Source organism: Rhinoraja longicauda, chromosome 11 (assembly GCF_053455715.1).
Source record: "Rhinoraja longicauda isolate Sanriku21f chromosome 11, sRhiLon1.1, whole genome shotgun sequence".
NCBI classification, from domain to species: domain Eukaryota; kingdom Metazoa; phylum Chordata; class Chondrichthyes; order Rajiformes; family Arhynchobatidae; genus Rhinoraja; species Rhinoraja longicauda.
The window spans coordinates 47,635,335-47,658,018 of NC_135963.1; the positions used below are offsets into that span (position 1 = coordinate 47,635,335).

The following is a 22,684-nucleotide window of genomic DNA, read 5'->3' on the forward strand; positions in this document are numbered from 1 at the left end:
CAAGTTTATTTTGATTTTGTTTTGAACACACATGTTCGCACCTGTTGCCTCGCCGCCGGCGGGAGGGGGAGGGGGGCGCTGGGTCCGTTGGGTGGGTGTTTGGCGCCCGCCGGTTTAAATGTGAGCTTGAGTGTCGCGTGGCTGGCGCGCGCTCCCACCCATTGTCTTGTCTCGTCGGTTTGTATCACCCGCGGCCGCGTCGGGGGTTTGGCGCCGATTGTGACCCCCTCCCCCTCCTACCTCCCCCTCTCTCCTCGCGCTCCCGGAGGCAGTTGGCCACAGCCCCAGAGCAACGGGCGGGTGCGGTCATGGCGTCGGCCTCCACCGAGACAGACATCACCTGCGAACAGAGCCAGAACCAGGACCAGGCGGCAGAAGTTGAGCTGGATGATAAAAGTGCTGGGAAAAACAATGGGGCCAGTTCGGTCCGCTCGTTGACTTCGTCTCCTCGGCCGGTAAAAGCGGCACAGCGAGAGCTGAAGCGCAGACCGACGGAATCGGAGGAGGTGGAAGAAGCGCACGTTCTGCCCTCGGTTTACGCGTCAACTGTCAAATTCACCCCAGAGAGCAGGATGAACATGTACTGCGATCAAATTTTAGCTTCTTGCAAGGTAGTGACATGTAAAACAACACGGGAGTGAAAGGAGGTGCATATATGTCTGGGAGGCAATCACTTCATTCACCATTCCTCAGCAAATGAAGCAGCCCATGGCTGTTGAGTGCAGCACCTGGACGACAATTAGACATAGACTTGGGGTAAAAGGTTCCAACTCTAATCTATCAATACCTGTCATAAAAGTCTCCTCTCAGCCTCCAACACTCCAGAGAAAACAATCCAAGTTTGTTCAACCCCTCCTTGTAGCTAATACCCTCTAATCTAGGCAGCATTCTGGTTTTTAAAACGGCTCAAAGTGCTGGAGTAATTCAGCGGGTCAGGCAGCATATCTGGAAAACATGATAAGGCGATGCTTTGGGTCAGGACCCTTCTTCAGACCTGCTGATTGGTTCCAGCACTTTTGCGTCTTTTTGTATGTAAACCAGCATCTGCAGTTCCAGGTCTGAAGAAGGGTCCTGACCCAAAGCATCGCCTTATGTTATCCAGCATTCTGGTAAACTTCGCATGCACTTTCTCAAAAGCCTCCATATCCTTCTTGCAATGAGGCGACTAGAATTGGACACTAAATATATCCGAATTTGGCGTCTGAAATATCAAAACTCTGGAACATTGAATTGCCAGTAAAGTCCCTCTTGCAACCAAGCCTCTGCAATAGCAACAACGTCACAGTTCCAAGCAGATCAGGCTCTACGTTCATTGCTTTACCCACAATACTCCTTGCATTGAAATATTCTTCAGTGCATCAGTTTCATCATATTCCTTAATCTTGCCTTAACTGTCCTTCCTTTGAGACGTACTGATTCTAACTTCTACTTCCACATTAGTCCTCTCATTTGCGGACTTTCTACTCTTGTTCCCACTCCCGTACCACTCTTGCTTAAACCCTCCTGAGTAACCCCTATAATTTTTCTGGAAGGATATTGGTCCCCATGGATTCAGGTGCAGTCCATTCCTCTTGTACGATACGATAGAACTTTATTTATCCCAGGAGGGAAATTGGTCTGCCAACAGTCATAAAACACAACTAGATACATGAAACATGAAATTAAAGTGACGAGTGGAAAGTCCAGGATTTGGGATGTGCAAAGATTGGGGAGGGGATGACAATGGACCAAGATATCTGAATTTTTTATCTGAAAAATCTGAATAAGATTAATGTAATAGAGTTCTTGATTTCTGCAGGATATTTTCCTTGCTCAGATATTGGTTTACTTATTTCAATGTGGAAATTGAACAAAATAATGCTAAAGTTTGCAATTCCTTGGTTGGCCATTAAGGTTCAGTGATTACAGCAATTTGGGAAGGATCTGAGTCATCCATAAGTGAAGCCAATGTAATGAGAGGTGGCGGAAGGGAGAAACCAAGCAAGATAACAACTATTTTCCTTTATCATATTATATTTTTTACAAATAAGCCCAGCCAAAGGCAGGGTGGATATTCATTGAGAAAATCTCCATTTTACTCTACATTTGCTTAGATAGGTGGCATGGTGCCCAGAAATGTCTTTGCCTATTTACTGTGACAGGCCATGTCTACATTTCAAGTGACCCTAAAGTAATACCGCACTTGGATTTTTTTTTACTGCATCTACGCAAGATTTAGAATAAGAATAAAAATTGCAAAAAAACCCCATTTTGGCCGATTGTGATAACAGCTCTTTAATTGTTCCACGTTTTTCAAATCACTCGAAATAACCTTTTACTACATACATTTGCTATTTTTATGACTTACTGCCTTTGATTACTATTAGTATTTGGTGTGTTTGCCATCTACGATTCCTTTGATCCTCACTCAGATTCGTACCTTCCAGGTTTTCTGTGTATTCTGCTTTCCAATGTAACGATGAGTTTCAATGTCAGCTATTGACCATTTGCAAATATATTAATATCCTCCTTGAAATTGTTCCATTCCCCCTCAAATTCACTATCTCCACCCCATTTTGGTGTCATACACTACTTTAGAAATTGATTTTAATCCCATAGTCTACAAAGTTATTTTTAATTCTCATTGGGAGGAGGTGGTATCTAAAACTCAAGGGTATAAAGGAGAGTAAGGAGGTTTAAAAGAGATCTGTAAGAATCCCCTGCACTCTAAAGAATAAAGACCTAAACTACACAACCTTTCCCTACAGCTCAGGTCTTGGCGATATTCTTGTAAATCTTCTCTGTGCTCCTTCTAGTTTTATGGCACCTTTCCTACAGCAGTTTGAACAAAACAGAGCAAGTGCAGCCTCACCAACATTTTGTACAATTGTAACATAATGTCTATACTTAATTCCCTGACTGATGAAGGCAGTATGCCAAAGGCTTCGTCACCCATCTATCTGTGATGTCGCTTTCAGGGAACTATGTACATACTCCTCGACCCTCTGGTCTGCAATACTTCCCGGGGCCCTGCCATTCTTTGTGAAGATCCTGCCCTGATTTGACTTCACAAAATGCAACATCCTACACTTTCTTGAATTAAAATGCATTTTCCATTCTTCAGCCCCCTTGCCAAGTTGATCAAGATCCTGCGATATTTTTTGATAATGATCTTCACTATAAACGATGCCATCTGTTTTAGTCTCATTTTCAGATTTACTAATCATGTCTTGCATATTCTCATCTAAATCGTTTATATAAATGACAAACAGCTGTGGCCCCTTCACTGAGCCCTGAGGCACACCACTGGAGACAGGTCTCCAGTCTAAAATACAAGTTTTCACCACCACCACTGCTTTCTACCAGCAAGTCAATTCTGTATCCATTTGGCTAGCTCTCCCTGGATCCCATGCGATCTAACCTTTTCAGAGTAACCTACATATGGAATCTTTTTCAACTGTACTGATGTTTTGAGTTGTTAATGGAAAGAGTAAACATCAATAAGGTAGTAGAATATTGTACAAATTCCCAATCTCACTCGGTGACTCGGTGCCCTGCTCCTTCAGGGGCTCTCCAGTGGTGTTCTCGGGGGGGCTTCCATGCACAGGGCATTGGGGTCATTCCTGGAGGGAAGCTTGGTGCCGTCCAGGCAGTCGGGCCAGCCAAAGTTGAACTGAGTCATGATGGGGACGCAGCGCCGCTGTGCCTGCTCACACATGGGTCTGCAGCCAGGGATGGAGGTGGACCCTTGGTCGGTGCACATGGGGGTGTAGAGCAAGCACAGGAAGAGCCGGAGGTGGACGTGACAGCCGTACTCGACTAGCGGCGCAAACTCGTGCAGTTTGATGGAGGCTTCCCGCTAGTTCTGGTGACCCATGTAGTTAGGCATCCTGTTCATGTTGCAGCCTGCTGTCTATGTTCAAGACATATGGACTTCAGCAAGGCCTTTTTGTAAGGCTCCATAAGAAAGATTTTACTTTTAAAACGTGCACTTTCCCATATCTACTTGTCATTAAACTGGAAAGTCTACAGAGCAGATTTACAAGGTTATTGCCAGGACTCAAGGGCCTAAACTATAAGGAGAGGAGGGGCAGCCCAGGACTTTATTCTGTGGAATGCAGGAGGCTGAAGAGTGATCTTGTAGAGGTGTATCAAATTATGAAGTGAATGCAGTGTCCTTTACCCAGGGTAGGCGAATCAAAAACTAGAGGATGTAGGTTTAAAGTGAGAGGGGCAGGATTTAATAGGAACCTAAAGGGCGACCTTTTCATTCAGAGGGTGGTAGGTATATTTAATGAGCTGCCAGAGGAGGAAGTTGAGGCAGATATTAAAGCAGCATTTAAAAGGCACTTGGTCAGATATGCAGGCAAATATGACAAGCTTAGATGGGGATTCTTGGTCAGCATGGACGTGTTGTGCCAAAGGGTCAGTTTCCATACTGTAGAACTCCATGACTCTACTTTCCACTGTACTTTCTCTTAATTGGGATAAACTGAATGTGTTGTTATGCAAAAGATATGTTCTCTCCCAGCTTCTGTTCTCAACCCTCAATATCATGATTTCTCCAACGTATTTACATCATGGTTTACATCATAATTATGACCTTTTCTGCACGTGGCACAAAAACTCTTCTCCCCACTGATTCACTTCAACCAATCTGTAGGGGTGCATTCTATATTCTCACCATTCTTTGGGTAAACAAGATTCTTCTGAATTTACTACATTTTTGGGGATAATCTTGCAATGAAGACCTCCAGTTATGTATGAACCATTTCAATATATATTTTAATGGCCACCATTGCCGAGATAGCCATTTGTATTTTTATCTGGTCTTATTCATTCCCCATTGCTAGAAGATCCAATAGTAAATTCTCCCTCACTAGGATTTATACATCTTAGTTTAGAAAACATTATATTGAAACTGCATTCCCTGATTCTTTACCTCTTCAGTTCAGTTAATATTTTGTCGTTGAAATCTCCCTTCATTATTATTCTGCGTTTTCTCTTTTCATTGATTTATCTGCATATTTCTTTATCCACCTTTCATCTGTTATGTAAACAACTCAATATGTGATTGTTCTTTTATTACATTTTGTTTTGATCTATATGGATTATATTTTTGTCTTCATTATAGCTGTGTACCTATTTCCATTGCTTTCAATTTATCCCTTACAGGTACCACTATTACATCTTTCCAGTTACCCACTGTATCTTATGTTTACATTTCCTTACATCGGTGAGACCAAGCGTGGTCTAGGCAACCGTTTCTCTGAACAGTTCTCTGAATAGGTATCACTTTTTGTTCTACACTGTGCAAAATATGGCAAATCTCTGCATTGAACTACATCTTCCAAGACCCTGATTATAAATCTATAAAGCTGCTTTGACCCAACTGCCATACCTCTTCTTGCAATTTGTGCTCTTGCACTCTACAACATAATCTGAAATCTCTTGCAGGATTTCTCAAAGTTTGCATTATTTCATTCTTTATTATCATAACCAAATTTCAAATACTTCCTCTTCTTCCTATTTACTAATTAGATAAAAAAAAGTAACCAAAAGAGATCTCGGCACAGAACTTAGGGGGTCACTCAAAATATTGTAAATAAACGCTGCGTTCTACAGTTTCTCTTCTTGAAATGATTGGATGTGATCTTCCTGTGTTAAGTTTAACCTAGTTCAGATGCAACAAACTACATTCCCCAGCTAATCTGAACTCTGCTAGTGAGCTACAGAAGAACACAAATAGGAAATATCCAGTGAAGAAGAAAAGCAGTTTTGGGACTGGGTGCAGCTTGGTTTGTGACTCCACAATTCTTTAGCCTCTGCAAATGATAGCTTGATTGATGTAATATAGTGTTGCCTTAGAGGAGAACACTGCAATACGTAAAATATTTTGTAGTGTGACAATTTTGATTAAATTGCATGACCTGGGCTGTCATAGTGCAAAGGGAGTAGATGGGGCAGAATTTCCTAAGTATCCCCAGGAAAGATTTCTGAAGCATTATGTGGATGGCCCTGCTAGAGAAGGGGCTACACTGTACTTTCTCTTAGAGAATGAAACTGGGGGAGCACTTTGGGATCAGTGACTATAATTCTATTAGTTTATAAAATAGTTATGGAAACAGATAGGACAGGTTTGCAAATTAAAATCCCAAATTGGGAAAAGACTAATTTTGATGGCAAAGGTTGCTTGGAAGAGACTGTTAACAGGTAACGGCATGTCTGGCAAGTGGGAGGCTTTTAAAAGTAAAATAGGGAGAGTTCGATTACCATGTTCCATTTAGAGTGATGGACAATGCTGGCAAATTATGGAAACCCAGTTGATGAAGGATATTGAAAGATTGAGGCATATGTTATGTATAGGCAGCTAGGATGAAGCAAATCCCTTAAGGATTGTAAGAGATGTAGGAAAACACAAGGGGATATGAGATATTTCTGCCAGACAAGGTAATAGACAATAGGTGCAGGAGTAGGCCATTCGGCCCTTCGAGCCAGCACCGCCATTCAATGTGATCATGGCTAAAGGAGAATCTTAAAAGATTCTATGAATATATTAAACATAAAAATTTAGCTATGGAGGGAGTACGTTTGGTTGCATATGTGTGGAGCCATGGGAGATGGGGTAGGTCTCAAATGAATGCTTCTCGTCTGTATCTTGGAAAAGGACATGGACGCAAGTCAGTTCATGGAAGAAAACAATGATGTCCTGAACATTCAACGTTCTGAAGGAAGATGTGCTGGGGTTCTTGAAACACATAAAGGTGCATGTCTCTGGGGTCTGACCAGGTGTATTCAGGACTTTGTGGAAACTAATGGAAGAAATTGTTGGGCAGGGCCGTAGACATTGGCTACACAGAATTTTCCAAAGCCTTTGACATGGTCCGATGTGATAGGCTTGTCTGGCAGGTTAAATCACAGGGTGAGCTAACAAAATTGGCTTGGTAGTGTCAGAGGGTAGTAGTGGAGGGTTATATTTCACATTGGAGACCTTTGACATGTGGTGTGCCACAGGAATTGGTTGTTGTTTGTCATATAGATGATTTGCAAGAGAATGCAGGTGGCATGATTAGTAAATTTGTGGATGATTGGTGGTATAGTGGACAGTGAAGAATGTTGTCTATAGTTGCAGGTCTAAAACAAGAAGGCGTAGGTTTAAGATGCGAGAGAAAAGATTTAGAAAGAAAAGATTTAAAGGGGATCTGAGGGGCAAGTTTTCAGAATGTGGTAGGTATATGGAACAACATGCTAGAGGAACTGATTAACTGATATAACTATGAAGTGTAAAAGACATTTGGACAGGCATGTGGATTAGATAGGTTGAGAGGAAGATTGACGAAGCGCTTGCAAATGGAACGAGCTTTGGCAGATACCTAAGTTGGCACGGATGAGATGGACTAAAAGGCCTGTTTCTGTGCTGTATAACAATGATTTAATATTAAGTTGAATTGAGCTGGAATAAAATATTTTTAAAATAATCTTTGTTATTTCTACAAAGGCGGAAGAAGCAGATGAAGCTATGAGCAAGTACCTCACTGAAAAGCTACGAGCAAAAAGCACATGGTTAGGAGTATGGAAAACAAATCCTGAGCTTTTCTTCGTAAAGTATGATGAAGGATCTATACCATATGTTGGTATTTTAGTTGAGGTAGGTTATATATATTTTTAATTCCAGGTTCTAAAGTCAGCTCATTGAAGTTGTTCTGTTTGTTGAGAAAGAGGACGAAGAAATACTATCATCCATCTTCAGTTGTGATGCTCCATGTATCACTAGCAATTAATAATGACTACATTTACAATTCTCACTCTATGTTGAAAATTCTAATCAGTTCCAATTACTTACCTCTTCCATTCTTTTTTTATTTCCAGTTGGCACTTAATTTTTATTCTCCTCACATTTACATCAACTCTCCCCAAATTCTATAACTCACCTACACACGAGGGACAATTTACAGTGGTCAATTAGCTTCTTTGGGATGTGGAAAGAGGAAACTCAGGCAATCAGAGGGAGAATATGTAAACTTAACACAGGCAGCACCTGAAGTCAGGATTAACCCAGATCTCTGGCTCTCTAAGGTACAACTTTACTAACTGTGCCACTGTGTCATTTAAATATTTATTTTTATATGGGTTGTAACACCTTAATGTGCAATGGCAGGAGGGCTTACAGGTTTTTCTTTTACACATAGAGCTTTTGAGGTGGCAGTATCAGACTATTATTTATCTCACCATGTGTAATCTTTGATTATGTAATGTGCAAGATTTAGTCATGGATAACTTCATGTCCCAGAAACTCATTTGTGATGTGAGGGTGTCTTTTTTATTTAATGATCTTCCAGCAGCTGTTGATATTTGTCCTATTGCATGTGTCTCTGGGAACAACCCACTATACTATGAAACACAGTTGTTGAAGATGAACATTGACAAAGACCACTGCATCTCTTTCCAGATTTTCTTGGCAAATGGGCATTTTAAAAGTAGGTGGATGAATGTAATGAATTATAAGGCTCCTGACCCGAAATGGCATCTGTCCATTCCCTCCACAGATGCTAACTAACCCGTTGAGTTCCTCCAGCACTACGTGTTTTCCTCAAGATTCTGATCATATGCTGTCAAAGGAAATTAACTTGGGCACGGACATTGTGGGCCAAAGGGTGTGTTCCTGTGCTTTACTGTTCTAAGTTCTATTAATTGGGATGGATTTTGTTGTGTTTTTGGTAGACATATTGATTTGTAACTAGACATGTGGCAAGTCAATCCAAAAGGCATTGAGATTAAATAAATACTTGAGACCATCTGCAATGTAGCAACGCTGATCATTCTGGTGAAAGGTGATTGATCCAAATCATTGACTTGTGTTTGTTTTCATGAATTCTGCTGACCAGTTTGAAGTTTTCCTGCATGTGCTATTTATTTTTCAATCTGCATTATTTTGTGTTTGGGATCTTTATACTTTTCACAATGAAGCTCAACAATATGTGCTTAAGTAGTGTCTTCATGTGACAAAGCTTCCCATATTTCACAGAAATACACTAAACCAAAAATTTAAACCAAGACAAAACAGAGACAAGACCAGGTGATTCTGGAGTGTAGATACACATTTTAAGGAGAGTTGTAAATGAGGAGGAACCATTAGAACGCAGAAAGATCAGAGGATTTCCAGAGCCTCATCCTTAAAAATAGCTGAAGAAACAGATTGTGGTGATGGGATGAAGGAAGCAACAAATAAACAAGAATCCAGAGTTGGGGGAATGTAGAGTACCTTGAGGATTAGATAACATTACAGAAGTAGGTAGTGTAGGAAAAAAACTGCAGATGCTAGTACAAATCGAAGGTATCACAAAATGCTGGAGTAACTCAGCAGGTCAGGCAGCATCTAGGAGAGAGGGAATGGGTGACGTTTCGGGTCGAAACCCTTCTTCAGAAGTAGGGAGAATCAATACCGTAGCGAATTTTGAATATGGAGATAGAATTAATTAATTGTGATATGAGCAGACCAGGGCACATATAAACAGGAGTGATGATTCAGCATGATTTTATGAATTACAATATTGACAGGAGAGACTGGATGAGCTCCAGTTTATGAAGGGTGAGAGTCACACAAGAAACAATTAGAATATAAAAATATGAAAATATAAACATTGATGAAGGATTCAGTTACAGAAGTAAACATAAGTTCAGAAACTGCCATCTGTTTTAGTATAATTTTGGTGTAGTTATCGTGAAGGTTGAATTAATGAATGAAAAGAGAAGAATGTTGGGCTGTCTGCCTTTGATATACACATACTTGGAAAGAGGTTAATTTTCTACAAGACAATATCTTTGTATTTTTTGTTCCACTTTCTTACCTCATTACCATTTCAAGCTCTTAAAGTTATTTGCCCACTCTGGTTATAAAATCAAAGTATGCAATGAACAAAGGGTTATACAAAGGTACGTAAAGGTACCTGTTCATGCAGAATTAAATAATGTTGAACAGATGGTGCCTTAAATGATTTTCTCAGTGTATGATGATAATCTTTTCACATATAGAACATGCACTTCTTAATGAAAATTGAATTTCACATTAATTCTAGGCAGTAACTTTTCATGTTGTATTTAATGCTTTGTAGGTTACATGTAGGCCACGACAGAGCCAATCTCATCTGCGAGCTACGGTATCAGTTATCGAACCATATTCTTCTAATATCGCTAATCTACCAAGAGAACTTGTTGAGGAAGTTTTGGATGAGTTAGACCACTGTGTTCCATTGTTGGAAGTTTATCCAATAGATGATCAGGATCCTATTGCATGCAGTATTGCTCAAGCTCTGGAAAATGTTAGGTAAATAAAAAAAGTACTATATCAATAATTACTTCAATTTCTGTTCATCCTTGTTTCCAATTATATCTGTTAATGACTTTTCAGGTTTTTTTATGATTTTCTATGGAGAGATTGGGATGATGAGGAAGGCTGTGAAAATTACACTGCACTAATAGAGGAGCGCATACGTTTGTAAGTCATTTCCATAAAATTGTTTCCAACAGTAACAACTAAAGACAAATGGAAAATTTAGAGATCACTGAAATTCAGCACTATATTGAATGTGTGTGAAAATGAACTAAGAAATTAAATGATTTTAAAATAATCTATGAATTCCAATCATGAACATGGGATATCTGTAGGCATAGAGAGTCCAAATACTGATGCCATTTTACCTGCCAGCACTATTTCTACTTCTGAATATATTAATCTTTACATGAAGCTTGGAGGTATGTTCAAAGCACCTTCACAGTTGGCGTTGAAGCAAAAAAACTGCAAATTATGTTCAATTCGGTTTAAAGTAGTTGTCGATAGAGATAGAGAGGGCACACGAGTTATAATGCAAAATTGGGGGTATGAGAGTGGGAGTTGCTCAAGTTGATTGGAGTAGATTGTTTGAAGGAAAAGGAATGTCAGGAAAGTGGGATGTTTTTAAAAGGCTAACAAAAGCTCAGGCCATGCACGTTGGAGTAAAGGGAAGGCAGGCAAAGGTAAGGAAGCTTGGATGACGAGGGAAATTGAGACTTTGGTCAAGAGTAAGAGGGAGGCTTGGAACAAGTATAGGCAGCTGGGATTAAGTGTACCTCTGGGCAAGTTTTGGGAACTACGGGGCAAACTAAAAAAGGAAATCAGAAGGGCAAAAAGGGGACAGGAGCACATTCTGGCAGATAGCATCAAGAATAATCCCAAGAGATTTTATGTACATAAAGGGAAAAGGGGTAACTAGAGAGGTGGGACCCCTCAGGAATCAAAGCAGTCAACTCTTTGTGGAGCCACATGAGATGGGCAAGGTCCTCAATTAGTATTTCCCCTCTGTTTCTACCACGGAGAAGGACAGGAGGACTAAGGAACTTGGGGCAGTCAATGGAAGTGTCTTGAGAGCAGTCAGTATTATGGTCAAAGAGTTGCTGAAGGTTCTGACATGTATGAAGGTAGACAAATCTCCCAGGCGAGATCCAATTTATCCGAGGACACTGGGGAATTAGAGAGGAAATTGCAGAAGCCCTAGCTGAAACTTACGAGTCGTCATTAAATACAGGAGAGGAGTAGGAAGATTGAAGGGTGGCAAATGTTGTGCTTTTATTCAAGAAGGGCTGCAGGGAAAAGGCTGGGAATTATAGGCCAGTGAGCTTAATATCTGTAGTTGGAAAGTTACTAAGAGAGTATTCTGAGGGATAGGATATACATGCATTTAGGTGAACAAGGACTGATTAGGGAGAGTCAGCATGGTTTTGTACGTGGGAGGTCTTGTCTCATTAATCTGAATTAGTTTTTTGAAGAAGTGACCAAAAAGGTTGATGAGGGCAGAGCTGTAGATATATATATATATGGATTTCAACAAAGCATTTGACAAGGTTCCACATGGTAGGGTGCTCTGGAAGGTTAGATTGCATGGATTCCAAGGAGAGATAGCTGAATGGGTAGAAGATTGGCTTCAAGGAAGAAAGCAGAGGGTAATGATGGAAGGTTGCTTCTCGGATTGGAGGCCTGTGACTAGTGGTGTGCCTCAGGTTTGGGCTGGGCCCATTGCTGTTCGTCATCTATATCAATGATTGGGATGAGAACGTACATGACAAAATTAGAAGTTTGCAGATGATACAAAAGCGGGTGGTATTGCAGATGGTGAAGATGGATGTCAAAAATTGCAGGAGGATCTTGATCGTTTGGCCAGGTGGGCTGAAGAATGGTTGGTGGAATTAAGAAATGTGAGGTGTTACATTTTGGAAAGTCTAACTTGGGCAGGACGTACACAGTGAATGGTAGGGCTTTGGGGAGTGTTGTGGAGCAGATGGATCTAGGAGTGCAGGTACATAATTTCATAATTTGAAGTTAGGTACTGGGATAAATTCTCTATTGAACTGTAATTTAGATGTGATTTCTTTTAAAATGCTACCAGATGGGGAATAATTGTAATTGTTAGTGACCATATGGTAGCAAGCAGATTTTACCAAACAACTGCTGTGTTATATTATTTTTCTGTTTACATATATTCACCGATTGATCTTTGTTAATCATTTTTAGATTTTATGATATTCAAGACGGTACAATACCAGGCCCTGTAGGCCAAAGATTTAAAAGAACTCTGGAAAAATATAGGAACAAACGTGTAGAGCTGATTGAGTACCAGAGCAATATAAGAGAAGATCCATCAGCAGCTGAAGCAGTGGAATGTTGGAAAAAATACTATGAGATCCTCATGATTTGTGGATTATTAAAAATCTGGGAAGATTTGCGTCTTAGGTAGTGACATCTAACTAAATCTTCGATATGTAACATTTTAATGCTAAATCATATATTGAAAACATACGTTGTATTTTGTTACTGCTATTTTACAATAATCATTTCCCTTTGAGAAGCTCACTGCACAATTATTGTGTTAGGGTATATAAATTACTTTAAAAGAAATTTGGTAACCATTTGAAAAAGAGGAACGTCAGTAGGTTCTCAGTTGAGTAATGGATTTAGGAGACCAATGTACAGAACTGCACTGGCACACACGACCAACTGAAAGCTTATTTCTGAGGTATAATTTTCAACTCCTTTTTCACATTTTCACACAAGATTATTTTTGGTCTTCTGTCCTCATTTCTTAACATTTCTGGCTTATGCATGTTGTTGTGAAATTTTGCATCCTTTCCCCACAGTTTTGTCAACTTGGAACTTTTTATAGACGGCATAATGGCAACGTGAAAATTCTCCATTGATTTTCTCTGACTATCCTAGAAATCACTGTTTTCGTTGATTTTTGTTATTAATTCCAGTTCAACAGGCAGTTCAATGTTTTTGATGTTTGTTTTAATTTGTTTATTCGTTTGTTTCTGCAAAGACAACTTTATTTTCATGGTTGTCATATTTACTCTCAAACTCAAGCTTGAAAGCAAACAGTCAATATAAGTCCTGTACCTGCCAAATCTTTTACGGATACCTTGCAAGAGTCCTTAGATCTAGCATATGATATCTGGTATTGCAGTTGTTTCTTGATAGGATTATTCTGGGAACCTGTCTCTGAAGATAAAAGGAAGGAGCATATAGAGAAAGAGCATATTGATTGGAGGCAAGTTTGGAAAAATCCTTAACTTTTCAATAGAGTGCAACAGATCCAGACCAACATGCCTGAGGTCTCTAAGAAACTATAAACAAAGGATTGAATTCTATAGGAAAGCAGTACCATCAGGGCCATTATACCATTCAACCTCTTTAAATCTGGATCAATGTGGTCTTCCTTATGATGAGAATATAACCTCAGTTATTCTAAAGTTCATACTTTAAATACATCAACGATTGATGTATCATTTATCGTTCTTCCAAGAATATCCCTAAACAGCCAGTTTAAACTCATAGTTTCACACAGGTTGCAGAACTCCCCCATATCCAAAGTGTTGTTGACTGTTCATAAATTACCACGCAGGCTCTTTGAAACAAAGTTGTCACATCATGAATAGCATGCAACTGTTGTTTGATGTAAACATTCTTGCTTTTCGAGAAACTGCCGTAATGTATTTCTATGAATACTTTCTCATTATTTGCAACGATTAGTAAGATAAAGTGTGGCTGCTTGAACATGTAACTATACCCTGCACTCAGCTTGTATTATCTCCTCTGAATCCAGACTGGACAACAAGATTCTTGTTTGTTTCACTCGAGTCATCTGATGCCATCATTAAAACATGTAGATGATTAATTATACTTTTCTCCGAATGGAGATTCGAGAACCTGTCATAAATCCAACATCAGTGAGGAGAAATGTCTTCCTTCATTTGGGAGTGTTTGAATTTTCAATCTCAGAGACCTATGAATGCTTGGTTGCACGGTTAATTCAATACTGAGATCTCTAGATTTTTGAACCCTAATATTATGGAAATAGCCATACAGCCCTACATGTGAATATAAGTAGAAATCCTATGATTTTCCCATTCGGCCAAAGGAATAATTACATGCGGAAGGAAAATATTAGTGTTCCTAGTGCAAAACTAGAGTCATGTGGAACAATGCAATAAACAGGAATAATGTGAAGGAAAATAAAACCTTGGAATGCTGGAGAGTTCATTCCATTTATTTTTATACCACAGATTGATTCTGGACATATTGCATATTATGATCTTGTAGCCATCTTTTGCCATACATGTTTGCCAGTTTTGTTTGGTTAGTTTTGTGTGAAAATATGCCACCTTTCTCTTTTAAATATACTGCACCAGTAATTTTTACAGTTGTATCTGAACATTTTGGGGACTTAATGGGTCTTTGCTTCCTGCACCTTGAATACGTTGTTTCAACAGAGAAAATAAAAGTCTTCTTCAAGATTCCACAGGCATTTAAGAACTTGTGATACTCAAATTGATAACTCTTAAATGACAAACCACTGGTTTTGTGCTTGCAGTTTGCTTTAACAATGCAAAGCAACCACACATTTTGGAAATTGAGACAGTCCCTCTTTTGGAAGTTTGATTAATCACGTCCATTTCTCATCTGCAAAACACAAAGTGCTGCAAGAACTCGGCAGTCAGGAAGCATCTGTAGAAGGAAATGTCAAACATTTTGGGTCGGGATCCTTCTTCAGACTGATGGAGTAGAGGGGCATATCTGAAATAAAGAGGTAAGGCAGGTGTGGGACAAGACCTAGCAAGTGATAGGTGGATCCAGGTGAGAGGTTGATTGGCAGATGAGTCAGGGGGAGAGAAGGGTGTCGCAAGTCTCTTGTGTCTCCATCTCTCATCAGTTTTTGTTGCAGATTAATGTTGACCCCAATATCTTAGTGATTATTCTATCAACTGGTTTTATTTCCTTTCTCAGTCAATATACACGAGTCCTGGAACAGCGGATACAGTAGATGAGGTTGAAATGCAGGTTTAAACCAAAATAGACCCAAATTGATCATCTTGTGGGCGCCGTGTTTCTTTAGCCAACAATGGACCATTGTGTGCTCCACGTTTTCTTGATCATCGTTACTTTTTTGCATATCTTTCATTCATTTGTTTTATATCTAACTACATCACCGTCTACATATCTTGTTTTCCCTTCCCCTGACTCACTTCTGAGAAGGGTCTCGACCTGGGGCATTGCCTATTCCTTTTCTCCAGAGATGCTGACTGGCCTGCTGAGTTGCTCCAGCTTTTTGTAATGAATTTTACCGTTATTTTTCACCAAGGTAGGTCACTGCAGTTTTAAAGAAGTTAATATTAATTTTTTGGAGACCTCAGGGGATTTGGGAGAGTTTCTCACTGACCCATTACCCGAGTTGCATAGTCTCTTGCTCAGAGTAGGGGAATCGAGGACCAGAGGACAGAGGTTTAAGGTGAAGGGGAAAAGATTTAAATGAAATTTGAGAGGTAACTTTTGTCACACAAAGCGTGGTGGGTGTATGGAACAAGCTGCCAGAGGAGGTAGTTGAGGCTGGGACTATCCCAACGTTTAAGAAGCAGTTAGACATGTACATGGATAGGACAGGTTTGGAGGGATGTGGACCAAACGCAGGCAGGTGGGACTAGTGTTGCTGGGACATGTTGGCCTGTGTGGGCAAGTTGGGCCGAAGGGCCTGTTTCCACACTATATCACTCTAATATTGAGTTAATCGTTAATGCAAACACCACATAATATATCTGTGGACCTACAGGTTATTTTAAAGATGTTTTTAACAGAACCTCTGAACAACCAATGTATGAATATGTTTACTATGCTACTTTTGGAGTATGATGTTCCATTTTGGCCACCCTTTTATAGGAAAGATGTTGTTAAGGTGGAAAGTGTGCAGAGAAGATTTACAAGGATGTTGCTAGGACTCAAAGGCCTGAGCTATGGGGAGTGATGAGCAGGCTAGGACTTAATTCCTTAGAGCGCAGGAGGATGAAGGGTGATCTTATAGAGGCGTATAAAATCATGAGGGGGATATGGTAAATGCAGAGAACATTTTGCACAGAGTACGTGAATCAAAAACCAGAGGACATAGGTTTAAGGTGAGGGGAACCATTTAATAGGAACCTGACGGCCAACTTTTTTATACAAAGGGTCGGTGGGTATATGAAACGAGCTGCCAGTGGAGGTAGTTGAGGTATGTAGTATCACAACATTCAAGAGAGATTTGGACAAGTACATGGATAGGAAAGATTCAGAAGAATATGAGCCAAACGCAGGCAGGTGGGACTAGTGCAGGGGGTATCATGGGCAAGTTGGGCTGGAGGGCTTTTTTCTATGACTAAACAGGATTAACAAGGCTATAAAACAATTAGCTTGTGGATTCTGCAGTACTGTGAAGACAATTCCAATAAAAAACTTATTGACTTTGTCACTATCTTAAATTTGAAAAGACATAATAATCCTAATTCTCTATCAAATTTCATACCAAGGTAGATTTCTTCAAAAGGAGATAACTGAACGAATATAAGGAAATGCCAAACTAAAATTTTGATCATGCAATGCAAGGTTTATGTGCATGATAAAATACAATCTTTATGATTGCATCAGCTGCACTAAACCATTGATGGCCATAAGCATATCTGCATTATATTGATTTTTGTTCAGAAACATGTTGGGGTCAGATAATGTGGACTACTCATTCAGAAGCAGATGTTAACAGCAAATGTATTTTGTTAGATGTGATTTGTTCGGATACATCCCAGGATGTGGAATCCGGTGCTGAGTACTTTTTTACAAGATATTTTAGCCTAAATGTTTATCCCTTCCAAAGGTTCTTTCTTGGGCTGCTCAACTAATGGGCATCAGGGGCGGCACAGTGGCGCAGCGGTAGAGTTAATGCCTTACAGTGTCTGAGACCCGGGTTCGATCCTGACTATGGGTGCTCTCTGTACAGAGTTTGTACGTTCTCCCTGTGACCGCATGGGTTTTCTCTGGGTGCTCCGGTTTCCTCCCACACTCTAAAGAAGTACAGATTTGTAGGTTAATTGGCTTTGATAAAATTGTCGCTAGTGTGTAGGATAGTGTCAGTGTATGGGGTGATCGCTGGTCAGCACGGACTCGATGGGCCGAAGGGCCTGTTTCCGCGCCGTGTCTCTAAAGTCTAAACTAATTCCTGATCACAACACTGTTCTTTATCGCCCTATTCCCCACTATTCCTTAGAATCCAATTATAGGCCTGATTCATGTCTCTCTCAATCTCTACTGTGCCAGCAAATAATCATGAATCATTTTACACAACAAGGTAATGTAACTTTGGGTAAAAAAAAACTCGTGTTGCTCTTTAATGCTAAGGAGTTAAAGCAGTTTATTTTGCTTAATGTTCCTTTCAGAGCGCATGGACCTTTCTTCCCACGAATACTACGACGCAGGAAAGGGCAAAGACCTTCTGGAAAAGTTGTTACTCATATTGTGGCAAATATGATGACAGCTGACATGGTGAGTTATTTCACTTTGTTGCAATTACTTCAGCTATTTAAAATGTCAGTCTGTTCCTTGCAAATTGAAGTGTGCGCATGTGCGGGACTCTCGGGCGGGCGAGGCCTGTGGAATCAGCGATAATTTCCAGACGCTTTGAAGATATGTATTACGGAAATTAGTTCCTTAAAGCTTAAATAAAGTTTAAGTAAATTGGAATTTTCATTTGCCTCACAACAATTTAAGCAACTCAATCTCAGAAGTTAAGCAGTGTGACGTCGAGATGGAAAAACTATTGAAACCACAACGCTTGGATCTGGATCCCAACTCACCTACTGCAGCAAAGGAATGGAAGCACTGGCTTCGTACACTAAATAACTTCTTTGATGAATGTGGCGACAATGCACCAGACAAATTCAGGACATTAATAAGCTCTGTCTCTTATGATGTATATAATTACATAGAGGAATGTACAACATGATTCTGCTATTGATGTACTAAGCAGACTCTTCGTTAAGACACCCAATGTAATATTTGCTCGACACCTTGCTACTCGTAAACAAAAACCTGGTGAGTCACTTGATGAGTTTTTACAAGAACTTCAAAGACTTAGTAAAGACTGTGCCTTCAAAGCAGTTACAGCTGATCAATATCGACAGGAACTTATTCGAGGATCGTTTATCAATGGTTTGGCATCGCCTTTAATACGATAGTGACTATTAGAAAACAAAATCTTGGATTTACAGTCAGCTTACAATCAAGCTTACTCATTAGACTTGGCTCAGAGAAATTCAGATGCTTATGGCTCATCTAATGTGTATTCTGCTGCAACTACTACCAAAAAATTCACCCAAGTAGTAACATGGAGCAAGCTACCAAGTACTAACATGGACCAAGTACTAACCCGAGCATTCTGCGCCCGGGATGAGGTGTTTCACACTAGGGCTTCCGAGATGTCCTCGTTCTTCAGAAAACGGGGCTTCCCCTCCTCCATTATAGATGAGGCTCTCACTAGGGTCTCTTCTACATCCCGCAACTCCGCTCTTGCTCCCCCTCCCCCCACTCACAACAAGAACAGAATCCCCCTCGTCCTCAACTTCCACCCCACCAGCCAGCGGATCCAACATATCATCCACCAACATTTCCGTCACCTACAACGGGACCCCACCACTGGCCATATCTTCCCATCCCCTACCCTCTCTGCGTTCCGCAGAGACCGTTCCCTCCGTAACTCCCTGGTCCACTCGTCCCTTCCTACCCAAACCACCCCAACCCCGGGCACTTTCCCCTGCAACCGCACGAGATGCAACACCTGTCCCTTTACCTCCCCCCTCAACTCCATCCAAGGACCCAAACAGTCTTTCCAGGTGAGACAAAGGTTCACCTGTACCTCCTCCAACCTCATCTATTGCATCCGCTGCTCTAGATGTCAACTTATCTACATCGGCGAAACCAAGCGCAGGCTCGGCAATCGCTTCGTTGAACACCTGCGCTCGGTCCGCATTAACAAAACTGATCTCCCGGTGACCGAGCACTTTAACTCCCCCTTCCATTCCCAGTCTGACCTTTCTGTCATGGGCCTCCTCCAGTGCCATAGTGAGGCCCGCCGGAAATTGGAGGAGCAGCACCTCATATTTCGCCTGGGCAGTTTGCAGCCCGGTGGTATGAACGTCGACTTCTCCAACTTCAGATAGCTCCTCTGTCCCTCCCTTCCCCTCCTCCTTCCCAGATCTCCCTCTATCTTCCTGTCTCCACCTATATCCTTCCTTTGTCCCGCCCCCCTGACATCAGTCTGAAGAAGGGTCTCGACCCGAAACGTCACCCATTCCTTCTTTCCCGAGATGCTGCCTGACCTGCTGAGTTCTCCAGCATTTTGTGAATAAAGCAAGCTGAAACAATTTCTACTGATAAATGTGCCCTTGCTGCAGCATATACTTATCCAAAAAGGAAGTATTACTTTTGCGGGGGTAATATTCATAATAGAGAGATATGTCCTGCTCGAGAGGCAACTTGTAATAGTTGTGGCAAGAAGGGACATTATTCTAGAGTATGCAGGTCCAAAGCAACTACTAAAAGTGTGACTGCTGCCATGTATATGTCTTCTCTATGTGCAATTACAGCTGCATTTCCTCAGAGCTTGTCTCACGCAGCTACAACGGTATCCATCAATGGCCATACACTTAATGTACTACTTGATTCTGGCAGTTCAGAAAGTTTTATAAATGAACAAGTTGTGTCTCGACTAAATCTAACTATAATTCCTTCAAATAGAGAAATCTCGATGGCTCTGACATATCATATCATATCATATATATACAGCCGGAAACAGGCCTTTTCGGCCCACCAAGTCCGTGCCGCCCAGCGATCCCCGTACATTAACACTATCCTACACCCACTAGGGACAATTTTTACATTTACCCAGCCAATTAACCTACATACCTGTACGTCTTTGGAGTGTGGGAGGAAACCGAAGATCTCGGAGAAAACCCACGCAGGTCACGGGGAGAACGTATCTCTCAATGCTCAAATTTTTGGATCTTGTATTGTAGACTTTATTCTGAACAAAACTAGTAATAAATCCGTATGTCTTGGTATTATGGAAAATTTGTGTAGCGATGTAATTCTAGGTCAGGATTTTCAGAAACAGCACAGATCACTTCAAATAAGGTATGAAGGAACTATGCCTGATCTTGTATTGTCAAAGTCACCAGTATTGTGTGTTTTTTCTGCTGCATCTGTTGAATGTCCTTCATTATTCACTAATTTATCCTCTTTAAGTGCAAGCCAATTGCTACAAAATCAAGACATTTTAGTAAGGATGACAAAAACTTTATCACCACAGAAGTAACTAATCTTTTACGAGAAGGGATCATAGAGCCCAGCTCTTCCCCTTGGAGGGCACAAGTTGTCGTGGTTAAGGACCCCTTGGAGAGACATGGAAAGAGACTCTGCATTGATTACTCTCAAACTATAAACCAGTTCACGGAGCTTGACGCATATCCATTACCTCGTATAGAAGATATTATCAATACGTTAGCTAAGTATAAGGTATTCTCTACTTTTGACCTAAAAAGTGCTTACTACCAAATTCCTTTGAAAGAATCAGAAAAGAAATACACCGCGTTTGAAGCAAATGGAAAATTATACCACTACTGCAGAGTTCCTTTTGGTGTAACTAATGGTGTGGCAGTTTTTCAGAGAGAGTTGGACAAACTTGTTGAACAGGAAAACCTTAAAGATACTTTCCCTTATCTTGATAATATGACTATTGCAGGAAAAGACCAAGCTGAACATGACAAAAATGTACAACGGTTTTTAGAAGTTGTACATTCTAAAAATCTAACATTAAATGTCAATAATATCAGTGTCATCAATTAATATTCTTGGTTATTGGGTTGGAAATGATATGATCAAGCCTGATCCAGAAAGACTCCGCCCACTCCGAGATACCTGTTCCAGCTACATTAAACTCTCTACGAAGGGTTCTTGGCATGTTTGCATATTATGCTAAATGGATACCAAATTTCTCTGACAAAATTCAGCCTTTGATTAGAGCAAAATCTTTCCCCCTTGACTCTACAGCAATTGGTGCCTTTATTTCTTTAAAGAAACAATTAGAATCTGCGACATTACACGCCATCGACGAGGATCTCCCCTTTGTTGTTGAATGTGATGCCTCTGATTTAGCAGTATCAGCAACATTAAATCAAGGAGGACGACAGCGGCTTTCATGTCGTACTCTCCAAGGTAGTGAATTGCATTACCCACCCGTCGAAAAGGAAGCTACAGCAATTATTGAAGCAGTGAGAAAATTGAGTCATTTCCTTGCTCGCCAGCACTTCACTTTGATAACAGATCAGCGTTCAGTAGCTTTTATGCTAGATAATCGGAAGCGAACAAAGATTAAAAACAGTAAAATTCCTGAATGGAGGATTGAATTATCTGCATCTGGTTATTCAATTGAGTACCGCCCTGGTAAGGATAATGTTGCTCCGGATGCATTAACTCGAGCATTTTGTGCCTCTACATTCTTCTGCACTCACTGATCTTCACAATGGGCTGTGTCATCCTGGAGTCACTCGTATGTTACACTATGTTCGTTCCAAAAACTTGCCTTTCTCTACAGAAGATGTGAAGATGACGTGTGCTTCATGTAGAATCTGTGCTGAATTAAAACCAAGGTTTTTCCGTCCTGAAGAAGGAAGATTGATCAAAGCTACTCAACCTATGGAACGTTTGAGTATTGACTTCAAAGGGCCTTTACCATCCTCCTCTCAAAATGTTTATATACTTACCATAGTTGATGAATATTCGAGGTTTCCATTTGCCTTTCCTTGTCCAAATATGTCAGCTGCTACGGTTATCAAATGTTTAGATCAACTGTTTTCATTCTGTGGATTTCCAAGTTACATACATTCTGATAGGGGCACCTCATTCATGTCAAAAGATTTAAAGGACTACCTTTCTAATAGAGGAATTGCAACAAGTAAAACAACACCATATCATCCTATTGGAAATGGTCACGACGGTTGAGAGGTATAACGGAATCATTTGGAGAGCAGTGAAACTGGCTTTAAGGTCAAACGACATACCAGATCGGCAGTGGGAATGTGTTCTACCAGATGCATTACACTCCATCTCCATCTCTACTGTCAACTGCTACCAATACTACTCCACATGAGCAGTTCTTTAACTTCAAACGGCATTCTTCTAGTGGTACTTCTCTGCCATCATGGTTGACTAGCCCTGGGCCTGTGTTGCTTCGTCGATATGTCCGATCAAATAAGAATGAGCCCTTTGTTGATGAAGTTGAACTGACTGATGTCAACCCTTATGCAATTATCAAGTATCAGGATG

The 22,684-nt window shown here is 40.6% G+C and overlaps 1 protein-coding gene across 1 annotated transcript in view; it reads left to right on the top strand.

Moving 5' to 3' along the window:
* The first annotated feature begins 308 nt into the window (after positions 1 to 308).
* LOC144598136 (testicular spindle-associated protein SHCBP1L-like) overlaps positions 309 to 22,684 on the top strand; it is a 36,034-nt gene continuing 13,658 nt past the window's right edge. Inside the window, exons 1-6 of the mRNA XM_078408028.1 lie at positions 309 to 611; positions 7,478 to 7,627; positions 10,092 to 10,303; positions 10,388 to 10,474; positions 12,524 to 12,742; positions 17,743 to 17,848. Of these exons, the coding sequence (XP_078264154.1) occupies positions 309 to 611; positions 7,478 to 7,627; positions 10,092 to 10,303; positions 10,388 to 10,474; positions 12,524 to 12,742; positions 17,743 to 17,848 (1,077 nt within the window). The remainder of the gene's footprint in view (positions 612 to 7,477; positions 7,628 to 10,091; positions 10,304 to 10,387; positions 10,475 to 12,523; positions 12,743 to 17,742; positions 17,849 to 22,684) is intronic.